Source organism: Theropithecus gelada, chromosome 19, assembly GCF_003255815.1.
Source record: "Theropithecus gelada isolate Dixy chromosome 19, Tgel_1.0, whole genome shotgun sequence".
Classification (NCBI taxonomy): domain Eukaryota; kingdom Metazoa; phylum Chordata; class Mammalia; order Primates; family Cercopithecidae; genus Theropithecus; species Theropithecus gelada.
The window spans coordinates 12,918,237-12,942,459 of NC_037687.1; the positions used below are offsets into that span (position 1 = coordinate 12,918,237).

The window sequence follows — 24,223 nt, forward strand, 5'->3', positions numbered from 1 at the left end:
GACTAATTTTTGTATTTTTAGTAGAGATGGGGTTTCACCATCTTGGCCAGGCTGGTCTTGAACTCCTGACCTCAATGATCCACCCGCCTCGGCCTCCCAAAGTGCTGGAATTGCAGGCCTGAGCCACTGCGCCTGGCCAAATACAGCATTTTACAACACATTTTTATAAAAAAAAAACACAGCACGTGCTACTTTGGCTGTTGCCATTATTGTTACTGTCATTCTCCGGATTCCAGGTCGCCTCCACTTACTTCCTCCTCCGATGCCTCCTCTCCTTGTCCTCCCTCCGCGGGTCCCCCTCGTACGTTGCCGGAGCGCCATGCCGGTGCCGCCTTCTGCGCTCGCCGCCGTCGGGGCCCTCGCCCTCGCCCTCGCCGCCCCGGGCTGGCCGGCTGCCTTCGCGGTGCCGCGCCCTCCGCTCCGCCTTGTCCTCCGGGCCCTCCTCCCCGGGCCTGCGGTGCCCGCGATGCCGTCGGGGCTCCCCGTCCGCGCCGGTGCGCGGGGACCCGCTGCGGCTCTCCCTGCTGCCCCCCTGCCGGTGCACGTGCCTCCGGTGGGGGTCCCCGGCCTTGCCTCGCTCGGCCTCGCCCTCCCAGAACCCGGGCTGCTCCAGGCTGCCCTCCCGGGCGTGGTGGTCCGACTCGCGGCCGTAGGGTCCCTCCCGGCTCAGCTCGGCCTCCTGGCTGCCCGCCCAGGGCCTCCGTGCGTCCAGGCCCGCCGAGCCGCTGGGGTCCCGGGCCCGATCGTGGTAGCGGGCCTGTTTCCTGAGGAAGTCCTCAGCGCGCTGCTGGCCGAGGCGCTGGTCCACGGTGGGCTCAGCCGCCCGGCTCTTGTTGGTGTTGTTGTTGCGGTTCTCCTGCGGGTCCACCACCAGCGGCCGGTCCAAGTGCGTCTTCATGTCAGGCCGCAGGTGCCGGGTGTAGGCAGCCTTCCAGCGCTCGTCCGGGTCCATTTCGTTATACAGCGCCTCCCGGCTGGCCAGCAAGTTCTGCTTTCGCATCTCACTGGTCCGCTGCTCCCACACGGACTTGGCTGGCTTTTGATTCCTCTGTTGCTCTTTCCTGCAGTGGGGTGATTACAGGACTTAGAGCGTTGGTAGGCACTGTAGCTTGGATGGATGGCCCAGGCTAACCAACCCACATCTCAGCCTCCTACTCCTGCTCTCCACCCTCTACTCCCCACTGGATGCTAGAAGGAGCCTGTGAGCACCTGAGTCAGGGCCCAGCCTCCTCTGCTCAAGAACCCTCCATAGCTCCCACCTGACTAGGAGCAAAAGCCCAAGCCCTCCCCCTGACCCAGAAGGCCTTGTGCAATCTGCCTGGCACCTCCTTGCCCTCACCTCCTCACACTTACTATTCGATTCCAGTCACACAGGCCTCCTTCACATCAGGCATGTTCCTGACTCAGGGCCGTTGCCTGTGCTGTTCCCTCTGCCTGGGATACTCTTCCCCAGGCCCCCCAATGGCTCCTCCTTCACCTCCTTCAGGCCATGTAACCTTCTAGGTGAATAGTCCCCAAGCTTTTTGGCACCGGGGGCCAGTTTTGTGGAAGCCAGTTTTTCCACAGACCCAGGTGTGAGGGGTGGTTTGGGGATGAAACTGTTTCACCTGAGATCCTCAGGCATTAGCTTCTTAAAGGGGGCCTGCAACCTAGATCCCTCAGATGCACAGTTCTCGATAGTGTTTGTGTTCCTATGAGAAGCTAATGCCGCCTGCTGATCTGACAGCAGGTGGAGCTCAGGCGCTAATGCTTGCTTGCCCACTGTTCACCTCCTGCTGTGCGGCCCCATTCCTAATAGGTCTCGGACTGGTCCCAGTCCACAGCCCAGGGACTGGTGACCCCTATTCTAGGTGATGCCTTCCCTGACAACTTTGTTTAAAATCACAACTGTCTTCACTTCCAGCATTTTCTTTTTTTTTTTTTTTTTTGAGACGGAGTCTCGCTCTGTCGCCCAGGCTGGAGCGCAGTGCCCAGATCTCAGCTCACTGCAAGCTCCGCCTCCCGGGTTTACGCCATTCTCCTGCCTCAGCCTCCTGAGTAGCTGGGACTACAGGCGCCCGCCACCTCGCCCGGCTAGTATTTTGTATTTTTTTAGTAGAGATGGGGTTTCACTGTGTTAGCCAGGATGGTCTCGATCTCTTGACCTTGTGATCCACCCGTCTTGGCCTCCCAAAGTGCTGGGATTACAGGCTTGAGCCACCGTGCCTGGCCACTTCCATATTTTCTATTTCCCTCCCCTACTTTCTCTGTAGTTCCATCACCATCTAACACAATATATAATTTACTTATTTATCTAGTTTATTGGCTCCTTCCCTTGCTAGAATGGCTACACACAGGTAGGATTTTTTTTTTCTCCTTGTTAATGCTGTATACCCAGAAGTTAGAACAGTACTGGGTACATAATAGCTGCTAATTAAATATTTATTGAGTAAAAGTGGGTGGAAGGACAAGAAGTGTCTCTTCCTAAAGCTCAGTTCTGTTAAGGACCACCCCCAACGCTTCCCAAATCTGTGCCTGGGATAGTGTGGAGGTTGAGGAGCCGGGGGAGCATCCCAGGGATTAGGGGCACTTACATAGCTATGGACATGTTGGCCGCAGACAGAGGACTCACTTCTGCCACCTCCTTGGCCTTCTGTAGGGCAAGTTTCTGGTTGGCTGCTTCTTCCTCCTCTTGCTCGTCCTAAAAGGCACATGGAATCTTTGTTCACAAAACATGAACTAGGCCTTGGGGACTCACTTCTGACCCTGTTGCTGACCAGGGGCAACATTTGAAATATTTAAAAATAGGTTTGGCTTGAGTATCGACCAATCGGAACCAAGGCTCCCCAATTGGAATGCGTACCTGCTATTGGTTAAGCGTACTGCTATCCCCTCTATGTATAAGCTTGACATCTAACTCATTATGAAGCCTATCTTCACACACAACCAGATGACAAAAAATGAAAATGTCCCTTCTCTTCCTACAATGAAGACTCTCCTGCAGTCGGTTTTTTTTTTTTTTTCTTTCTTTCTTTCTTTTTTCTTTTGCTTGTTTGTTTTCAGAGACAGAGTCTCCCCTGGTTGCCCATCCTGGAGTGCAATGGCACAATCATAGCTCACTGTGACTGAGTTAATCACAGTGAACTTGAACTCCTGGACTTAAGCAATCCTCCCACCTCAGCCTCCCAAGCAACTGGGACTACAGATGCACGCCACTATGCCCAGATAAATTTAATTTTTTTTTTTTTTCCTTTTTGGAGAGACAGGGTCTCACTATGTTGCCCAGGCTGGTCTTGAACTTCTGGCCTCAAATGATCCTCCCACTTCAGCCTCCCAAAGTGCTGGGATTACAGGCATGAGCTACTGTGCCTGGCCCCTGCATCCTGTCTTAATGAGCTGGAAAGCAACGCAAGGATTTTCCTCTCACTAGGCTTTCTGAGCCATGTGAACTCTCTGAACCAACGTTCAACAAACACCAGCTAGCCTCACACACAGAAGAGCCTGGCATCTGATGGCCCATGCCATGCACTGTCAACAGCCCCCAGAAAGAGAATCAGGAGAGGAATTTATATTCCCAGCCCCCACGACAGGAAGGCGGTGGGGAGAGGAGAGCAGGGCACTTGGGCTACAGCCAACTGCCCAGGGTGCTGCTGCTCACTGGTGGTTAGGTTCAGAGAGGAGGAGAATGGGGGAAGATGTTTTAAAAATACATACAGAAAAGGACGTTTTTGGACTTTAAATCCTTCTTCAGCCTTCATGCAGGGCCTCATTCGTAAAACAGAAAAGCCAACAAAGAAAAAGCAAAGAAAAAGCAACGAGAAAGAAACGGCCAGAAATGAACCCGCCCATAAGAAAAGTCATGGCATTGCAGGACAGCTCTCCCGCTGTGCTCCGAATTACTGGAACGGGGAGCAACCTTACCACCTTGGAAATGGTCAGATCAGGACACTGTCAGAGACAATATGGAGATGGGATCTGGCTGTCCACCCTGCTCTCATAGGGCCACCCCCACCCCTCCTGGCACCATTCCTAGCATTTTTCAGAGCCAGGTCTCTGGACCATCTGCCGCAGAAACACCTAAAATGCAGATCCCCAGGCTCCCCCAAAGAATCTATAGAACCAGGGCTGGGCTCTAGAATCTGCATTTCCCACAGGTTCCCAAGTGAGCATGAAACATGCTCAAATTCAAGCAACTGGTACACAGCAGTTAAGAGCACAAGCTGCAGACCCAGACAGCCTGGGTTCAAATCCCAGCTCCACAACTTACTGCTGTGTGGCCTTGGGCAAGTCTCTCAACCTCTCTGGGCGACACATATCTCATCTAAAATTCCAACGCTCCCCGACTTTCCCTACTGAATTTTTCTCTGTCGCGTTTATCACCAACTGACAAGCTACGTATGTTTACAAATTTATCTTGTTTCTTGTGTGTCTCCCCTCTTGAATCCCTGCTCCACGAAGGCAGGGATTTTTGCCTTTTTTGGTTCACTACTTAATCCCTAAGTCCTAGACTAGGGTCTTGGTCACACAGTAAGTGCTCATTAAGTGCTTACTGAATGATGAAATCTATAAAATGGGGCTCAGAGAGCTTGCCTCCTAAGATTTCCATGATGATTGAATAGGATTAAAAACACATATTAAACGACCAAGAAATGCTTGTAGGATCAATGAAAGAAAGAACGTGGGTCTGGAGAGGAATGTCCACACCTCCCAGGAGATAAATGAGCTCGCCTTTCTCCCTCCCCGTCTCCTACCCTCCTGCACCAGCCCCTGAGGATGGACACTTGGAACTTGGATGAGCTCATGGCTGGATCAGCCCTCGGCTCAGCCATGCCAGCCGGCTCCACGGTGGCCAGGCTCGTGGCCGTGTGCTTGGGATGGCAGAGACTTCCGTTTCCCTCCAGCGGGAGCTGGGGCCGGGAAACTCTCTCTCCCTCCTGCCAGGGCCGGCAGATGGAGCGTTGGCAACCGTCTGCTTAGTTTGGTTCAATTTCACAAACATGTCCTGAACACCTCGAGGCACTGGAGGTGGCGCTGGAACGCTGAGGGAGACCCCGGGGCTGAGGAAGACCCTGTACCTGTTACATGTAATCTTAACTTAATAGGGTTCTTGGGGAGGGGCTTAGGCTGGACCGAGGCTAGCTCTTAACATGCTAGGTTTGGCTAAGGGGAAGCCAGAGGAAGAGAGAAGGTGGGGACATTTATTGGCCATTCCATCTGTGCCTTGCCATGGTTCTGGGTCCTCTAAGGTCCCGGGGCTGGTGGCAGCCCTTTTTCCTTGGCCCCAACTCTGATTGGGTCCCCATAACAGCACTCCCTCTCCCATCCACTAGCTGGGGGCGACACCATTCCGTGGAAACCCTGCTCACTCCCTGTAAACGGCCTTTTGGTTGAGTTTGCCATCTGTTTCCTGCAGCGACCTCACTGCCTTCCCCCTTCCCACCCTCTTGGCTGTAGAATTTGTTTGATGAGGGACAGTCTGTTTCTGGGAGTGGGGGGAGAGGCGCCTTCTCTTTGCACAGTGCATCCCCGGCAAAAGTTGTGACCCCGTTCCCGCGCCCCCACCCCTACTCCTGTCCTGATCTGCCATGGGTAGGTGGTAACTTTGCCAGAGAAACATTCTCCCACCGCCTCCACCTTGGTGAGCTCCTGGGCGTTGGCCAGATTGTCCACAGCGATGGCCAAGAACACATTCAGGAGGGTGTCTGCAAATGTCTGAGTCAGGAAAAGCAACCATTGGTGGGACACCACTTGGGCCCTGGGTATCTGGGTCTCTCAGTACCCTCCCTTGAGCCCCTGCCACCTCTCCTCTGCCAGAGGTCCAGGCCTGTCCCCATCTCTCCCTCCATGAAGGATACAGTTCCCGAAGAGTGTCAGCACAATGAAATAGATGGAGAACACCATGCCGCCCTGCACGCCCCCCTGAGACTTGATCCCGTCGTACATGACCTCGTTCCAGTCTTCGCCCGTCAGGATCTGAAAGGGGAAGAAGAAACACACAGCCAACCCCCTCTCAGCCACGGGCCCCTCGGAGACGCAGTTGTGGAGCCGGCATCCACCCACTCCATCCCCAAGCCCAGGAGGTCTTCAACAATCCCGCCTGGTTTGCGGGACTAGACTCCATGTTGGCTTCTCCTCGGCTTTTCTCTTTCTTTGCGAGTAGAAAGGGCTGTTCCTGCACTGAGTGGCTCTTAGCCTGGCTTCTAGGAAAATGGAACCCTGGAGGAGTCACAAACCCTCCTGTCACTCCGTCTTACCTGATGTGATTAAGGGGATTTGCTATGGACTAAATTGTGTTCCCTTCCAAATTCATGTGTTGAAGCCCTAACCTATAATGGGATGGTATTTGGAGATGAGGCCTTTAAGGGGTAACTAGGGTTAGATGAGGTCATGGGGGACTTCATGATGGTATTAGTGCCCTTATAAGAACAGGAAGAGACCGCATGCCATGACGCATGCCTGCAATCCCAGTACTTTGGGAGGCCGAGGTGGGAGGATCACTTGAGCCCAGGAGTTCAAGATTAGCCTGGGCAATATAGCAAGACCCCATCTTTACAAAAAATAATAAAAAAAAATAGCTGGTGCACATCTGTAGTCCCAGCTACTCAATGGGCTGAAGTGGGACGATCATTTGAACCTAGGAGTTTGAGGCTGCTGTGAGCTACGATTGCGCCACTGCACTCCAGCCTGGGCGATAAAAAAAAAATGTGATTTGCCTAAAAAAAAAATAGATTTTTTTTTTTTGAGATTTTTGTCTCAAAAAAAGAAAAGAAAAGAAAAAAAAGAACAGGAAGAAACACCAGAACTCTCTCTCTCTCTCTCTGACATATGAGGACACAGCAAGAAGGTGGCTATGTGCAAGCTAGGAAGATAGACCCCACCAGGAACTAACCCTGCTAACACTTCGATCTTGGACTTCCCGGCCTCTAGAACTGTGAGAGAATAAATGTTTCCTGTATAAGCCACCCAGTCTGTGGTATTTTGTTATGGCAGCCTGAGCAGACTAAGACAGGATTTTAATATTTACCTGTGTTCCTCGTGTAGTCATCGTGATGATTAAATAAACTACTATGTGGATAGCACAAACGTAGCACAAGGACATGTTTGGGGTCCCCCTGCCTGAGGCAGACCCTGGAACAAGGGTTCAGGTGTAAGTGGTTTATCTGGGAGGTGATCTCAGGAACCACCAGTAGGGGAGAGGAGAAGTGAGAAAGGGAAAAGAGGGTGGAATATAAACAAAAAGTTATCAAGCGAGTTTCCACTGTAGGTAACTGGGGCTCGGTCTCGCTAGGGAGCTCTGGAGGTCATCCCACCTGAGGGTGAGGGAGCTGGGGTATTTATCCACCAACGCTGCTCCTTTTAGGGTGTGGTGCAAAAAATTCACAGTACTACTGGACTGCAGTTCCTTGGGGGCAGAGCAGGCGACCAGAGAAAGACCAAGGTGAAGGATTAGGTGTTGACAGATAGAAGTTTTGCTGATGCATATTGAAAGAACCAAGGGGATATTCAAACAGCACCTACATGCTCCTTTAAAAAAATCCAACTTCCTTCCTTCTATCCATATTTCCATGAGGATAGAGTAATAGTTAAAGAACCCCCAAAACATTAATCTGCTAAAACAGGGTTTCTAAGCCTCAGCACTGCTGATATTTAGGGCCGGATTATTCTCTCTATTTGGGGCCGTCCTGTGCATTGTAGGATGTTGAGTAGCATTCCTAGTCTCCACCCACCAGATGCCTGTAGCACCCCCTCCCTAGCTATGACAACCAACAATGCTTGCAGAGATTGCTACATGTCCTTGGAGGAGAGACTTGCCCTTGGGTGAGAACCTCTGAGCTAAAGATACATGACCAGTGATCAGTGTTATTAATAATCACTTATGGGCTGGGCACGGTAGCTCATGCCTATAATCCCAGCACTTTGGGAGGCCAAGGCAGGCGGATCATGAGGTCAGGAGTTTGAGACCAGCCTGGCCAACATAGTTAAACCCTGTCCCTATTAAAAATACAAAAATTAGCCAGGCATGGTGGCACGCACCTGTAGACCCAGCTGCTGGGGAGGCTGAGGCAGGAGAATGGCTTGAACCCAGGAGGCAGAGGTTTTGGTGAGCTGAGATCGTGCCACTGCACTCCAGCCTTGGCAACAGAGCAAGACTCCGTCTCAAAAAAAAAAAATTGCTTATGTGAGGGCTCAGAACTTCCATTCATGGAAGATTTCCTCTTCAACTCCCTGTCTAGGGGTCTCATTTAGAAACTATCTCCCCAGGAGGAGAGAGTGAAGTCACATTTTCTATACACCCTCAGTCCCCCAAAGAGAAAGAATCCACCACAGATGCTCTGAAGGTCCCGGCTGGGCCAGTTCCAAGCCTCAGGGAATGTGCCCACATGGGCGCAGAAGTTGCTTTGAGTTGATCACCCTGGAATATGAGACCAAGGTATCTTCAGATTTGGTGGGTGTATTAGCCTTTTTTTTGTTTGTTTGTTTCTCTGCCTTTTTTTGTTAAGAGACAGGGTCTTGCTCTGTGGCCCAGGCTGGAGCTCACTGCAGCCTCAAACTCCTGGGCTCAAGCAATCCTCCCACCTTGGTCTCCCAAAGTGCTGAGATTACAGGCATCAATCACCTCACTGGCCTGGCCATGCATTTTATTTTCTTTATTCCGATGCATCTGGGGTCTTGCTGACTCTGAAGGGACTGCCCTGTCCAGCACTAGCCAGTCCCTGGAGGTAGTAAACAATTTAGCCCTGAGCAGGCTTTTCAAATGCAAACCAAACAATATCCTAACCAGCCTGTAGTCCCAACCACTTCCTTTACCTTCCCAGCACTATCCACCTGCCCTAACACCCCAAGGTCAGGTCCTAGACAAGTAGGAACATCTCCTCTGCCCCAGGGCCCACTGAAATGATCCAAACTAGCCATTCTCAAGCTGTTTACTCTGCCTCACCCATTCCTTCCCATGGAAACCACAATCAAGGCTCTTGCCCACATTTTCCTTCTCTTCCTGCTTGACCGTGTTGCTTCCCTGCTTGGTCCTGCATGGTGTGCTCCTTCTCTGAGGATCTGCGAGTATAGCAAACTTTCTTTTTGTTTTTGAGACAGGGCTTTGCTCTCTCGCCCAGGCTGGAGTGCAGTAGTATGATCGTAACTCACTGCAGCCTCAACCTCCTGGGCTCAAGCGATCCTTCCACTTCAGCTGCCCCAGTAGCTAGGAGGTACGCATCACCATGCCCAGCTAATTAATTTTTTTTTTTTTTTTTTGGTAGAGACGGAGTCTCACTATGTTGCCCAGACTGGTCTCAAACTCCTAGCCTCAAGTAGCCCTCCAACCTTGACCTCCCAAAAGTGTTTTTATTTATTTATTTATTCATTTATTTATTTATTTTTAGAGATGGAGTCTCACTCTGTTGCCCAGGCTGAAGTGCAATGGCACGATCTTGGTTCACTGCGACCTCCGCCTCCCAGGTTCAAGCAATTCTCCTGCCTCAGCCTCCCAAGTAGCTGGGATTACAGGCACGTGACACCACACCCGGCTAATTTTTGTATTTTTAGTAGAGATGGGGTTTCACCATGTTGGCCAGGCTGGTCTCGAATTCCGGATCTCAAGTGATCTGCCCACGTGGGCTTCCCAAAGTGTTGGGATTACAGGTGTGAGCCACTGCACCTGGCCAAAGTGCTGGGATTATAGGCGTGAGCCACTATGCCCAGCCACAAACTCTTTCCAGTGACATTCATCTCCTGATTTGTTGACCTCACCATATTTGAATAATGATAATCATAAAATCTGTATGTTAAAGTGGTATGAAAAGGCAAGGTGGAGAAGGAGGAGTTCAGGGAAGCCCCTTGGATGTGGAGCAGGCACTTTCACCTGTGACACTGAGAGGCGTTGGCCCATGGGGCCAGGTGGAGGCCGTACCTGAAACACCGTCATTATTGCTGCTGGAAAAGTATCGAAGTTGGTAGGAGGAGTCCCTTCATCGAAATTAAACCTGCAGGGAGGACACGGACATTTCATGTTGGCCCCACCCCAGGTGCTCTGAGGGCGTGGCTCAGTATCTCATCTCCAAGGAAACGAATGCCTCCATCATCTCTGTCCCCAGGAAACCCTGAGTGGTACCCAGGGCCCTGCTCCTCTGGGTGACCGCAATAGGTGTCTGGGCTACAAGGAAGGCAGCCTGCATGGTGGAGGGGAATGTGGGCCTCTGGATGCCCTGAGCCTGACCCCGGGGAACCAGGAGTTGGAATTCCTGTGAAGGACTTACTGGCCGCCGAAGAGTTGCATTCCCAAAAGGGCGAAGACGACAATGAACAGGAAAAGGAGAAACAACAGGCTGATGATGGACTTCATGGAGTTCAGGAGAGAGACGACCAGGTTTCTGAGAGATGCCCAGTACCTGCCGACAGAGGCCGGGCGAGGACTCAGGCCAGGCGTGGGAGGCAGGGCCCCGGAGTCAGCCCTCGAAGCACGAGGCTCACTTTCCCAACTTTCTGGAGGCGGCCCCACCATGTCCCCCATCCCCACCCATTGTACAAATGTCCAGGAACCCCAAAGACTTACTTTGTGACTTTGAAAATACGCAATAACCTGAGGGCTCGTAACACGCTGATTCCAAAGGATGTGCCAGGTTTTATGACAGCCCAGATAACCTCGAAGATGCTCCCAATGATAACCTAAGGCAGAGGACCTGGTCTCATGTCCAGGGACAGTGTCTGGGCTCCAGAACTGGCAAGCATTTCCTAGGCACCAACCTTGCAAGAACCCAACCAAACTCCTCCCTCCAAATGGAAGCCGGGTGAGGATCCTTGACCCCCTCATTCATCCATTCCTTTATCTACAGAGACCAGGTCTCACTGTGTCACCCAGGCTGGAGTGCAGTGGTGCAATCATAGCTCACTGCAGCACTGTCCTCCTGGGCTCAAGGGATCCTCCCACCTCAGCCTCTTGAGTAGCTGGGATTACAGGTGTGCACCACCACATCTGGCTAATTTTAAAGCATTTTTATAGAGATGGTGTCTCACTAGTATTGCCCAGGCTGATCTCAAACTTCTGGGCTGAAGCCATTCTCCTGCTCTGGTCTCTCCAAGCGTTGGCCTCCACTTTCCAAAGCATTGAGCCACTGCACTTGGCCTCTTAGTTTTTTTTTTTATATGTATGTATGTATGTATTTATTTAGAGATGGAGTCTTGCTCGTCACCCAGGCTGGAGTGCAGTGGTGTGATCTCGGCTTATGGCAACCTCTGCCTCCCAGGTTCAAGAGATTCTCCTGCCTTAGCCTCCCGAGTAGCTGGGATTACAGGCACCCGCCACCACGCCTGGCTAATTTGTTGTATTTTTAGTAGAGACGGGGTTTCACTATGTTGGCTAGGCTAGTCTCGAACTCCTGACTTCGTGATCCGCCTGCCTCGGCCTCCCAAAGTGCTGGGATTACAAGCGTGAGCCACCACACCCGGCCTCTTTTTTATTTATTAAGAGCTCACACAGGCCTGAGAATTCTTGAAACACATAATTACAAAGTGAATGTTCATACAACTACTACCTATGTCAACAGTTAGGAGAAGGCTGTGGGCAGTGGCTCATGCTTGTAATTCCAGAACTTTGGGAGGCTGAGGTGGGCAGATCACTTGAGCCCAGAAGTTCAAGACCAGCCTGGGTAACACAGAGAAACCCTGACTTTACAAAAAAAAAAAAAAAAAAATTAGTCAAGCATGGTGGCATGTGCCTGTAGTTCCAGTTACTTAGGAGGCTGAGAAGGGAGGACAGCTTGAGCCCAGGAATTTGAGACAGCAGAGAGCCGCGATCCTGCCACTGCACTCCAGCCTGGGCAACAGAGCAAGACCCTATCTCAAATAAAATAAAAAATAAAATCAAAAGGGACATGTGGATACCCTGGAAGTTTCCAGAGACACTGTGATATAACTACCATCCTGAATTTTGTAATAATCATTTTCTTACCTTAAAAAAAATTGAGGTGAAATTCACATAGCATAAAATTCACACTTTGAATTGCGCAATTCAGTGCGTTTAGGTACATGCACAATATTCTGCAACTATCACCTCTACCAAGTTCCAAAACATTTTCATCACCCCCAAAAGAGGCCCTGTTTCCATTAGCAGTCACTCCCCACTCTCTCTCACCAGACCCTCGCAACCACTAATCTACTTTCTGTCTCTGTGGATTTGCCTGCTCTGGACATTTCATACAAATGGAATTATGCAACACTTGACCTTTTGTGTTTGGTTTCTTTTACTGAGCATTGTGTTTTCGAGGTCCTTGACTTTTTAAAGTATTCAAGTATCATCCTCAAAAAATATAATTTAAGGTAGGGCGTGGTGGCTCATGCCTATAATCCCAGCACTTTGGGAGGCTGAGGCGGGTGGATCACCTGAGGTCAGGAGTTCGAGACCAGCCTGGGCAAACTGCTGAAACCCCGTCTCTACGAAAAATACAAAATTAGCCGGGGATGGTGATGCATGCCTGTAATCCCAGCTACTTGGGAGGCTGAGGTGGGAGAATGGCTTGAACCCGGGAGGTGAGGTTGTGGTGAGCCAAGATTGTGCCACTGCACTCTAGCCTGAAAAACAGAGTGAAACCCTGTAAAAAAAAAAAAAAAAAAAAAAAAGAAAAAAAAAAGAAAAAATATATATAGTTTAATTTTGTCCACTTGAACTTTGCATGAACTGTATGGACTTACATTGCTAGCTCCTGCCTCCTTCTGTGCCATGTTACGTGGGTGAGATTCATTCCTGTTGTTCAGCATGTGGCTGTTGTTGGTGGACTTTCATTGTTGCAGAGTGTTTCATTATATAGATATGCCACAAAATATTTATCTGTTCTACAGCAAAGGGATACATGGATATTGGGACTTGGAACTATTACAAACAAGGCTGCTCAGGACATTTTAAAATTTTTCTTTGTTTCTTTTCTTTTCTTTTCTTTTTGAGATGGAGTCTCATTCTGTCGCCCAGGCTGGAGTGCAGTGGTGCAATCTCAGCTTACTGCAAACTCTGCCTCCCCGGTTCAAGCGATTCTCCTTCCTCAGCCTCCCAAGTAGCTGGGATTACAGGCAGATGCCACGATGCCTGGCTAATTTTTCTATTTTTTTTAGTATAGATGGGGTTTCGCCGAGTTGGCCAGGCTGGTCTCGAACTCCTGACTTCAGGAGATCTACCTGCCTCCGCCTCTCAAAGTGCTGGGATTATAGGTGTGAGCCACTGCGCCTGGTCTACTTTTATTTCTTAGAGATGGGTCTCAGTCTCTTGTCCAGGCTAGAGTTCAGTGGTGTGATCGTAGCTCACTGCAGCCTCAAGCCTCAAACTGCTGGGCTCAAGCAATCCTCCCACCTCAGCCTTCTGAGTAGGTGGGGCTACAGGTGTGCACCACCACCTCTGGCTGTTTTTTTTTTTTTTTTTTTTTTGTAGAGACAGGGTCTTGCTATGGTGCCTGGCTGGTTTTCAACTCCTGGGCTCAAGCAATTCTGCTGCCTCAGCCTCCTGAATAGCTGAGGTTACAGGCATGAGGCATCACACCCAGCTTTCTTTTCTTTTTTTTTTTTTTTGAGACAGAGTCTCACTCTGTCACCCAGGCTGGAGTGCAGTGGCGCGATCTCCGCTCACTGCAAGCTCTGCCGCCCCCTGGGTTCACGCCATTCTCCTGCCTCAGCCTCCCGAGAAGCTGGGACTACAGGCACCAGCCACCAGGCCCGGCTAATTTTTTTGTATTTTTTAGTAGAGACGGGGTTTCACCGTGTTAGCCAGGATGGCCTCGATCTCCTGACCTCGTGATCCGCCCGCCTTGGCCTCCCAAAGTGCTCTTTTCTTTCTAATAGAAAGAAATTGGTTTTATTCTTTAAACACTTGGTTCATTTATGTAGGGAAGGTTGGTTTGTTTGTATATATTTTGTTTTCTCCAACAACATAATCTTCTATAATGGCAGAAAACAGTACAACATTCAGTTATTATAAATTATTAAGCCTTTCTGAGACCAACAGGACTGTGCTAAGTTATCAGGGCTGCCCTGGGCCAGGCAATCTCCACTTATTTGCGAACAACCTTAATTTCACTTCCAGCTGCAGAGACGTTCTGGCCTGTGTCTCCTAGGTATCTGGGTGAGATTTTCTAGGATGAATTCCTAGCAACGGAATGCTGGGTCATATCTCCATCTTGTAGTTTCCGCCCTGGTTCGATGAGAAGGATTGGATGTAGATTATTCTCAAGGACTTCGGTTTTGTATTGACTAGTGGGTTCCTGGGTGTTCATCACATTTAAAAGTAAACTAATTAACTGAGCAATTCACAAAATAACAATGGACCATAATGGCTCCATAATGCCAGAGTGTTGTAATCTAACAATTATACTTCATCTACTTCCACATGACTGAGCTCCAAAGGAAAAAAAGAAATAGAAATCATGATGATGTCCTATTTGTAATCCTGAAGTTAGGTACTTAGTTGGAGCGACACAGGCAACCCACCTAAGGCATGGCTTGTCTCCCAACTTGGAAAACTTGTCTTATGTCCCCTACTTAGCTTTCCAACGGGGGTCTATACGTTTTCCTCCCGCTGGCAGTGGTTGAGAGTTCTGGGTACCCTGTATCCTTGCCAGTGTTTGGGATTGTTTTCTTATTCCTTCTGCATCCATCTGAGTCTCTCATATTCAGGGATGACTTTACCTTTCTCCCCTTAATGTGTCCAAGAATCTGTCATTCCAGGCAAGAGCTGGAGAAATGAACTGCTTAGAAACAAGAGCACTTACCCCACAGTCAAAGCAGTTGAAGGAAGAGTGGAAGTAAGGCCGCGTCCCAAGCCCGTACATTTTTATAAACATTTCGGACATAAAGAGTCCTAAGAAAATGAATTCTGCATAGTCTAGAAGGGAGAAGGAGGAAACAGAGAGGAGGTTAGGCTTGCTGAGGGTAGGGGTTCCAGGTGGCTCTGACTTTTCTTTTATTATCATTTTTTAACTTTTTATTTTTTGTAGAGATGAGGTCTTGCTATGCTGTTAGGCTGGTTTCAAACTCCTGGCCTCAAATAGTTTCCCCAATTTGGCCTCCAACATGCTAGACCTACAGGTATGTGTCACCATACCCAACTTCTGACTTATCTTTTTTCTTTTAAAAATTTTTATGTGGAGATGGGGGTCTCAATGTGTTGCCCAGGCTGGTCTTGAACTCCTGGCCTCATGTGATCCTCCCAGCTCAGTCTCCCAAAGCACTGGGATTATAGACATGAACCACTGTGCCCACGCCCTGTCCAAGGTGTCCTTCCCATGGGCCTCAGTTTCCGCTGTTAAAAAAGAAGAGCTGGCTGGGCATGGTGGCTCACGTCTGTAATCCCAGCACTTTGGGAGGCCTAGGTGGGCAGATCAACTGAGGTCAGGAGTTTGAGACCAGCCTGGCTAACATGGCAAACCCCATCTCTACTAAAAATATAAAAATTAGCCAGTGTGGTGACACATGCCTGTAAACCCAGCTACTTGGGAGGCTGAGGCATGAGAATCACTTGAACCTGGGAGGTGGAGGTTGCAGTGAGCCAAGATTGGGCCATGGTACTATAGCCTGGGTGACAGAGCAAGACCCTGTCTAAAAAAAAAAAAAAAAGAAGAGCAACAATTGTGCCCTCCTACCCTCCAACCAACAAGCCAACCAACCTCAGGCCAATTTTAAAAGGAATGAGAAAAAGTTCTGTGGGTCTCCATCTTGTAGTTTTTGCCCTGGTTTGATGAGAAGGACTGGATGTAGATTATTGCCAAGGACTTAGCTTTTGTGTTGACTGGTGGGTTCCTGGGTGTTTATGATATTTAAAAAATAAACTAATTAACTGAATAATTCACATAATAACAATGGACCATAACAGCCCCATAATGCCAGGGTACTGTGATCTGACAATTATACTTATTCTACTTCTACGTGACTGGGCTCCAAAGGAAAAAAGGAAATAGAAATCATAATGATATCCTATTTGTAATCCTGAAGTTAAGTACTTAGTTGGAGAGACACAAGCAACCCACCTAAGGCATGGCTTTTCTCTCAACTTGGAAAACTTGTCTTATGTACCCTAGAAATCCTGTGTTGTGAGTGATCTAAAAGTCTTGAGTGAGACAAAGTCTTTCGTTCTTTGATGAGCAAGCATAAAAGTGCAAATGCCTCAGGGAGGGGTAAAACATGGATATGTATTTGCTCCAGCAAATAAATGGCTGACATCAGATCCTTTTCTGAGAGGGTTTTCTTGGTGGGATAGGAAGATGAGGATTTAGGAAGGGCGTGGGTACTTACTTAATGGATAGAAAGGAGAGATGAGGAGGGTTTCTGAGGAGCAGAAAGCATACAGAAAGGAAAGAGACAGAGGATTGAAACTAACTTCCATGAATTTCATATAGCTAATTAAGGCCACAAAACTAATTGTGCTTGGTGGTTGTGATGGTTTAAATGTTTGTGTCCCCTCCAACATTTATGTTGAAACTTAATTGCCAATGTAACAGTATTAAGAGGTGGGGCCTTCAGGAGGTGATTAGGTCATGACAGTAGAGCTCTCATGAATGGGATTAGGTGCCCTTATAAAAAAGCTTGACAGAGGAAGTTTGTCCCTCTTGCTCCTCCATCTTCTGCCATATGAGGACCCACTGTTTCTCCCTTCCAGAGGATACAGTGTTCAAGGTACAATCTTGGAAGCAGAGAGCAGCCTTCACCATCCAAGGAAACCTGCCAATGCCTTGATCTTGGACTTCCCAGCCTCTAGAACTGTGAGAAAATAAATTTCTGTTCTTATCAAATTACCCAGTCTCAGGTAATTTGTTACAGCAGCACAAATGAACTAAGACATTTGTCAAGGGTGTTTCCTATATCACGCTTTTAAGAGGTGTTTTGAACTAACCGTCAAAGTCCTTCACACTTATTTATCACCAAAATTTCTCCTTATTTATAGGACACTAAGGAGATCCTAGTGTCTGAGGGGAACTCTAAGGCTCCTAGGACAAAAATATCAGCAAAGGAAGTCTGTTTGTAACATCTGATATATTCCAAGACCCACCAGAAGTAACTCTGTGAGGACTGAACAGTTTTTGAGATCTTGTTCCTCAGTTACCATGGAAACATGATAGCAAGTGATGCACAAGACTTGAAAGAATTACTTATCCTTAGCATTGTTGGATCTGGAAGAACTTTCAGGACCATCAAATCCAGTTTCCACCACATAGTTGTGGAGTCTGAGACCCAGAGAAACAACTACACCTCATTGATCCCAAGACGTACATTTTTGTTCACATTTTGACATCTCTGAAATTAATGTGTATCTTTTTTTTTTTTTTTTTTTTTTGAGATGGTGTCTAGCTCTGTCGCCCAGGCTGGAGTGCAGTGGCACGATCTCGGCTCACTGCAACCTCTGCCTCTCGGGTTCAAGCGATTCTCCTGTCTCAGCCTTCCAAGTAGCTGGGATTACAGGTACCTCCCATCATGCCCAGCTAATGTGTGACCCTGGGCAATCTACTTAACCTCTCTGTGTCTCAGTTTTCTCAAATGGAAAGTAGGAATGAGTAAAGGACCTTTATAGACACTGAGGGCCCAGGCAGGAAGTCTCAGTCCCTTGTTCCTGAACCAGGACAGACTGTACAAGATCATTAGTGGAGAGAATATAGGAGATTAAAAATAGAGTATTAGAGGAAGTTAAAACAAGAAGTAGAGTCCTCATTTATAAGAGACTCCAGAGGGACTAAAAACAATTACTAAGTTTGAAACTAGGTCAGGGCCCTGGGAAGGAGAACTGGTTCCTGAGGGGTGTCCTGGGGGGTCAGCCAATGTGACTGGGAACAAGGAGGGTTATAAGAAGACAATGGCCTGGACTAGGCTCATGGGCCTTTCTAGGTCAAAGACTAGACTGTCTCTTCTTGCTGTCCTAAGTCAATTCTGAACCAGGTCAGAAGGGCAGTGAAAGCCAGTAGGCAAAAGACGTTTTGGGAAGTCCTTACTTGGGACCTGCAAGCCAAAGCCAGGGCATCCACCTGCCCGCCTCACTGCCCAATCACTACTCTTTTAATTTAATTTAATTTAATTTTTTGAGACAGAGTCTCTCTCTGCTGCTCAGGCTGGAGTACAGTGGCATGATCTTGGCTCATTGCAACCTCCACCTCCTGGGTTCAACCAATTCTAGTGCCTCAGCCTCCTGAGTAGCTGGGATTACAGCTGTGCACCATCATGCCTGGCTAATTTTTGTATTTTTTGTAAAGATAGGGCTTCACCATATTGGCCAGGCTGGTCTTCAACTCCTGGCCTCAAGTGATCCACCCACTTCAGCCTCCCAAAATGCTGGAATTATAGGTGTGCGCCACCGTGCCTAGCCCCAGTCACTGCTCTTGTTGATTCCTCAGAGCTCTTTACTTTTTAAATCCTGCTCGGACATCTCCCCATCTTTTGCTGCTTTTCCTCACCCTCACTTGGCCCTCAATTTTGATACTATCTCATGCTAACTCATATAGAATCTGGGAATAGGCCCAGAGGGCAAAGCCTTGGTGGTCCTTGTACCCTGAGGGAGCAAGATGCTTTCACAGATACTGTAGGGAATGTTCTATGAATGAATAAGAAAGCCAAAAAGGGCAGGGGAGGAAGTATTAGGTTGGTGCAAAAGTAATTGTAGTTAAAAAAAAAAAAATGGCAAAAAACGCAATTAATTTTGCACCAAACAGGAAAGAAGCAGAATGTTTGAAAGAAGAGAGAAGCAGTCAGAAATAAGCAGAGAAAATGAGGGCAACATATGAGCCACTCCTTATTTCTAAGGCATCCTCTATCTCTTAACCATAAGTTATGAACATTTCCAGAGATGTACACAAAAATTATTAATACATGTTTCTGCTTCTATCTTATGAGCTCTGTCTTTCTCTGTCTTTCTTCCAACATCCCCTTCACCAGCACCCCTCTGTCTCTCTCTCTTAGAAAGGAACATTTGTTGGCCTGAATTCCAGCTTCTAGCTCTCAGGCCTAAGGGAGATGGGTTCCATTGTCATAGCAACAGCAACATTGGCCCCAGTGACAGTTATAGAAATGGCTAAAGGAAAGGGCAGATTCAAGGAGGACCAAAGAAGACACACATACTAAAAGAGAAAGTGGAAAAAGGGTGTGAGGGAGGGATCACAGAGTTGGCAGGGGTGGGGCTGGGCGATACTCACAAAGGAAGTCGGAGAGCCACTCGGGCTGGTTGTAGTGAACAATAGCAACACACAGCGTGTTGAGAGCTACCAAACTGAGTACAGTCCAGTAGAAGGCCTGAGTTTTGACCATGCGGCGGATGTAGAAACGCATCCTCCTCTCTTTTTTGTGAAAAAAGGTCGAGTTCTCCAGCTTGGCACTTTTAATGCTGGCTCGGGCGAAGGGAGAACCTGCCAGGGAGAAGATGGAGAATGTCAGGCTTAGGCTGTTCCTGTGGAAGAAATTAACCAGTGTGCAGCCCAAGCACAGATCATAGCCAGGGGATCCATTAGTCTCTCCAGCAAGCCCTCTGGCCTGAGGGAACCATCATGACCCATGGGCTTAGTTTTGCATAGATGGAGCTTATGAGAAGACAATGTCCCTAAAAATAACAGAATCAGAAATAACCAATGAGTAAGCAGGATGTCGATGGGGAGGCTGATAGCTCTCTGTTGCAGGAGCCAATTTTCCATGACTCCCACTCCCAGGCACATCTGATACCTCTGGGAGTCACACCACAGGGCAGGATAAAGCAGGGCCTCCATTCCCTGATGCAGGGGCAGGCAACAGAGCTGCACGGAGCATGTTTGGAAAGCCTCCAGAAAGAGATGTGGATAAGACTCTAGTTTTCCATGGACATTTCACTTTAGAAGTGATTACTGAGGAATGAGCTGGGTGTGTCCCCTGCCTGCATATAGTTTTGCTCTTATGCATTTATTGAGTACCTATTTTGTGCCAGCCTCTGTTCCAGGGGCTCAGGATACATTAGGCAACAGAGCCTGGACTTCCTGGGTCTGACCTTCTAAGGGGAGGAGACAGACAGTGGACATAATAAGTAAATTAACAGTGGGATGGAAAACGAAAGGTGCTATGAAAAAAAAAAAGTTGGGATGGGTGCAGTGGCACATGCTTGTAATCCCAGTATTTTGGGAAGCTGGAGTGGGAGGACTGTTTGAGGCCAGGAGTTTGACACCAGCCTGGGCAACATAGCGAGACATGTTTTTTAAATAACAATTGTTTTTTTACAGAGAAAAAGTAAAGCATCACAGAGGGACTGGGAGCCCTAGGAGAGTCCACGGGGTAGGCTACAGCATTAAATTGCAAGGTCAAGGTGAGTGTGTTGACTTGTCACTTCAGTATCTTAGGTAGAGGAAACAGCAAATTTAAGGTCCTGAAGCGTGAATGTGTCTGTCTGCCCAACAGTTTTGGGGAACAGCACAAGGAAGTCAGTGTGGATGGAGTGGAGTGGTTGAGGGGAAAAGAGAAGGAGGTGAAGGCAGGGAGGTGATAGGCAGATCATGCAGGGCCTGGTGGACCACAAGGAGGACTTTGGCTTTTACCTTGAGTGAGGTGGAAGCCATGGAGGGTTCTGAGTACAGGAGGGATGGAACCTGACTTGGGTGTTCACAGGCACCCTCTGGCTGCCGTGGGGGACAGTAGACAGTGAGAGGTGAGGACAGGAGCTGGGAGACCAGGCTGGAGGTGACTGACCCATCCAGGCAAGTGATGATGATGATGGAAGGGAGCTGGAGTTGGGTGGTAGTCAAGCGGGGAGAACTTGGGATGAATCATTTAAGACAGATTCAACATTTGCCGATGGAATGGTGTGAGTATAAGAGAGAGGGATGAGCCAAGGTTTTTGGTGAACCCCTTGAGGGATGGAGCTCTCATCCACTGAATGGGCACAGGTTTAGGGGAAGGTCAGAGCTCAGTTTTGGACAGATTGAATTTACCTTCTAAAATACCTCTATCTTTTTTTTTTTTTTTTTTTTTTGAGACAGGATCTTGCTTTGTTGCTCAGGCTGGAATGCAGTGGCTTGATCATAGCTCACTGCAGCCTTGAACTCCTGGGTTTAAGCGATCCTTCTACCTCAGCCTCCCGTGTAGCTACAACTACAGGCATGTACCACCATGCCCACTTAATTAAAACAATTTTGTTTTTGGTAGCAATGAGGTCTCCCTATGTTGCCCAGGCTGGTCTTGAACTCCTGGGTTCAAGCAATCCTCCCGCCTCAGCCTCCCTAAGCATTGGGATTACAGCATGAACCACCATGCCCAGCCTTAAGATACCTTTTCTTATAAACCCTCAGTTGCATTCATTTTTAAGTGGTTCTTCATTGATTCATTCATTCATTCTTTCATCCATCCATTTGTTCATTTATTCATTCATTCTTTCACTATTCTTAAATTCATTAGCACATTCATCATTCATCCATTCCTTTGTGTGTACATCATTCATTTGCTCATCCATTCATCCATCCATTCATTATTCATTTGCTCATTTGTTTCTCCATTCATTCCTCCATTTATCCATTCACCCATTCATCCATCCAGCACACTTATCAAAACCCCCCCACTTGCCAGACACAGGACACAGCAAACACCTCCAAGGAGGCCACTTCCTATCAGCAAAATTTTCAACGGAGATTTTGAGTTGGCACCCTAGGGGCCATACCGACTCATACTGGGTTTGTGAAAGCTGAAATTATTGGTCCACATTTAAAAACTGGGAGATTTTCCATGAAAATATGGATTTCAGCTTCCCCTGAATGAAAATAACAGCTGACGTTTATGGAACATTTAGCAGGCACCAGGCACTGCAGGGAACATGTTTTACACGACAAGCTACTTGCTCCTCCTCAGAGTCCTAGGAAGTAGGGACCAGTGTTATCCCCATTTTACAGCCAAGGAAACAGGCTGAGAGGGGTCTAGTAACTGGTGAAGATGTGTCAAGATAGTTCAGAGGGTGTGCTCTGGGCCACCACATTGCACACCTGGGGCATGTGGCCATGAGGCAGGGGCACAATTCCACTAGGCTGCAGTTGGCCAGGCCCGGTGGCTGTGACCTCCTTACAGGGACACCTCTCCTTTCTGCAAAGACCATTCCCCTCATGTTCATCACCTTCTTGAGCCCAGGGGCAGCTCCTCATGACCCTGCCCAGCATTTCTGGCCCTAGTCCCTGAAACTCTCAAAGATGTGTCCAGATCTGCAGGTCTCCAAAGGGCTTGGCCAAAAGAAATAAGACCCTTGGGACCTTGGGGGTCAGAGGGGATGTTCCACAGATCGAGAGAGAGAGAGACAGAGAGGAAGAGAGGGAGAGAGAGAGAGACCAACCACAACAGGCAGAAGGTCCCCAGCCCCCACTCCTGCTGAAGCCACACTGAAAACCTGGCTTATTCACCAACCAGCAGATGACCTTGGGCAAGCCACCTTGGTACATTGGAGACAACCACAGTTCCTACCTCAAAGGGCCATCCAAAGGCATAAATGAATTAATACATCTTAGCATGATGCCTGATACCTTATGATTATTGGATATAAATCTTCTAGTATAACCTCAAGAGCTGAAATAATGACTAGGTTCATGTGCCAGCCATTGAGAAAGTCTTTCCTGATCACTCAGCCTGGAGACACATCCCCACAACAGGTGTACCCTTCACTGGGAAGGGAGAGGGAAATGAATATTAATTGAACACCTACTAAGTGCTGGACCCCACGCTAGGTACTGTTACTTCTATAGTTGAATTTCATGCTCACTTTGACTCATGTTCCCTTTTTCTATACATTCCTGTCTCTCATTTTTCTCTATGGTCTGGAATTATAATTGCAGACAGTTTCTGGATTTTTTAAAATCATTTTCAAGAGATATTTTATTCAACCCAATACATCCAAAATATTACCATTGCAACATGGAATCAATACTAAGATGGATTCAAAAGATATTTTAGGCCGGGCGCGGTGGCTCAAGCCTGTAATCCCAGCACTTTGGGAGGCCGAGACGGGCGGATCACGAGGTCAGGAGATCAAGACCATCCTGGCTAACCCGGTGAAACCCCGTCTCTACTAAAAAATACAAAAAACTTCCCCGGGCGAGGTGGCAGGCGCCTGTAGTCCCAGGTACTCGGGAGGCTGAGGCAGGAGAATGGTGTAAACTCGGGAGGCGGAGCTTGCAGTGAGCTGAGATCTAGCCACTGCACTCCAGGCTGGGCGAAAGAGCGAGACTCCGTCTCAAAAAAAAAAAAAAAAAAAAAAAGATATTTTATACTCTTTCTTTTTGTACTAAGTCTGATGTGTTATTATGAAGTATATCTTAGTTCACGGTCAGCCACATTCAAGGGATCAAGAGCCAGTATAACTGGTACCAGTCCGAAATGTTCTTTTCCTTTTTTTTTTTTTTTTGAGATAGAGTCTCATTCTGTCGCCCAGGCTGGAGTGCAGTGGCACGATCTTGGCTCACTGCAACCTCCGCCTCCCAAGTTCAAGTGATTCTCCTGCCTCAGCCTTCCAAGTGGCTGGAACTATAGGTGCCCACCACCACACCCGGCTAATTTTTGTATTTTTAGTAAAGATGGTGTTTTGCCATGTTGGCCAGGCTGGTCTCGAACTCCTAACCTCAAGTGATCTGCCCACTGCAGCCTCCCAAAAGTGCTGGGATTCCAGGCATGAGCTACTGGACGTCCGGGCCAGTCTGCAATGTTTTATGGTGAGGGAAGGGGTATGTCACCGCCAAGGATTCATCTGGTGATTTCTGGCAATTTGTATACCCTTAAAATTATATGTAAATTGTAATACAGCCATATTTGGCTTAATAAGGGAAACATGTTCTGAGAAATGCAGTGTTAGGCAATTTTGTCCTTGTGTGACCATCCTAAAGTGAATTTACACAAACCTAGATGTTGTAGCCTACTCCACACCCAGGCTATGTGGTTTGTAGCTGCTCGGCTACAAACCTGCCCGGCATATTACTGTACTTAATACTATAGGCAACTATAACATCATAGTATTTGTGTGTCTGAACATATCTAAACATAGAAAAGGTACAGTAAAAACAGTATAAAAGAGAAAAGATGTTCAGCTGCATAGGGTACTTGGCATGAACGGAGCTTGCAGGACTGGAAGTTACTCTTGGTGAGGGAGTGAGTGAGTGGTGAGTGAATGTGAAGGCCTAGGACATTATTGTACACTCCTGTATATATTATAAACACTGTATACTCAGGCTACATGACATTTACAAAAAAATAAAGTAATTAGGGCCAGGCACGGTGGCTCATGCCTGTAATCCCAGCACTTTGGGAGGCT

At 48.2% G+C, this 24,223-nt stretch overlaps 1 protein-coding gene across 3 annotated transcripts in view; it reads right to left on the reverse strand.

The window, feature by feature from the left end:
- The window catches only part of CACNA1A (calcium voltage-gated channel subunit alpha1 A), a 309,344-nt gene that overhangs the window by 99,959 nt on the left and 185,162 nt on the right, over positions 1-24,223 (reverse strand). For 2 of the 3 annotated variants that reach the window (XM_025366939.1, XM_025366938.1), the window contains 9 exons: positions 19,125-19,334; positions 14,724-14,836; positions 10,529-10,641; positions 10,233-10,364; positions 9,887-9,959; positions 5,835-5,952; positions 5,614-5,681; positions 2,574-2,680; positions 252-1,061 (listed from right to left, as the gene is read on the reverse strand). In XM_025366939.1, the coding sequence (XP_025222724.1) occupies positions 252-1,061; positions 2,574-2,680; positions 5,614-5,681; positions 5,835-5,952; positions 9,887-9,959; positions 10,233-10,364; positions 10,529-10,641; positions 14,724-14,836; positions 19,125-19,334 (1,744 nt within the window). Of the gene's footprint in view, positions 1-251; positions 1,062-2,573; positions 2,681-5,604; positions 5,682-5,834; positions 5,953-9,886; positions 9,960-10,232; positions 10,365-10,528; positions 10,642-14,723; positions 14,837-19,124; positions 19,335-24,223 lie in introns of all 3 variants that reach the window. The other variant, XM_025366937.1, reaches the window with a different exon arrangement.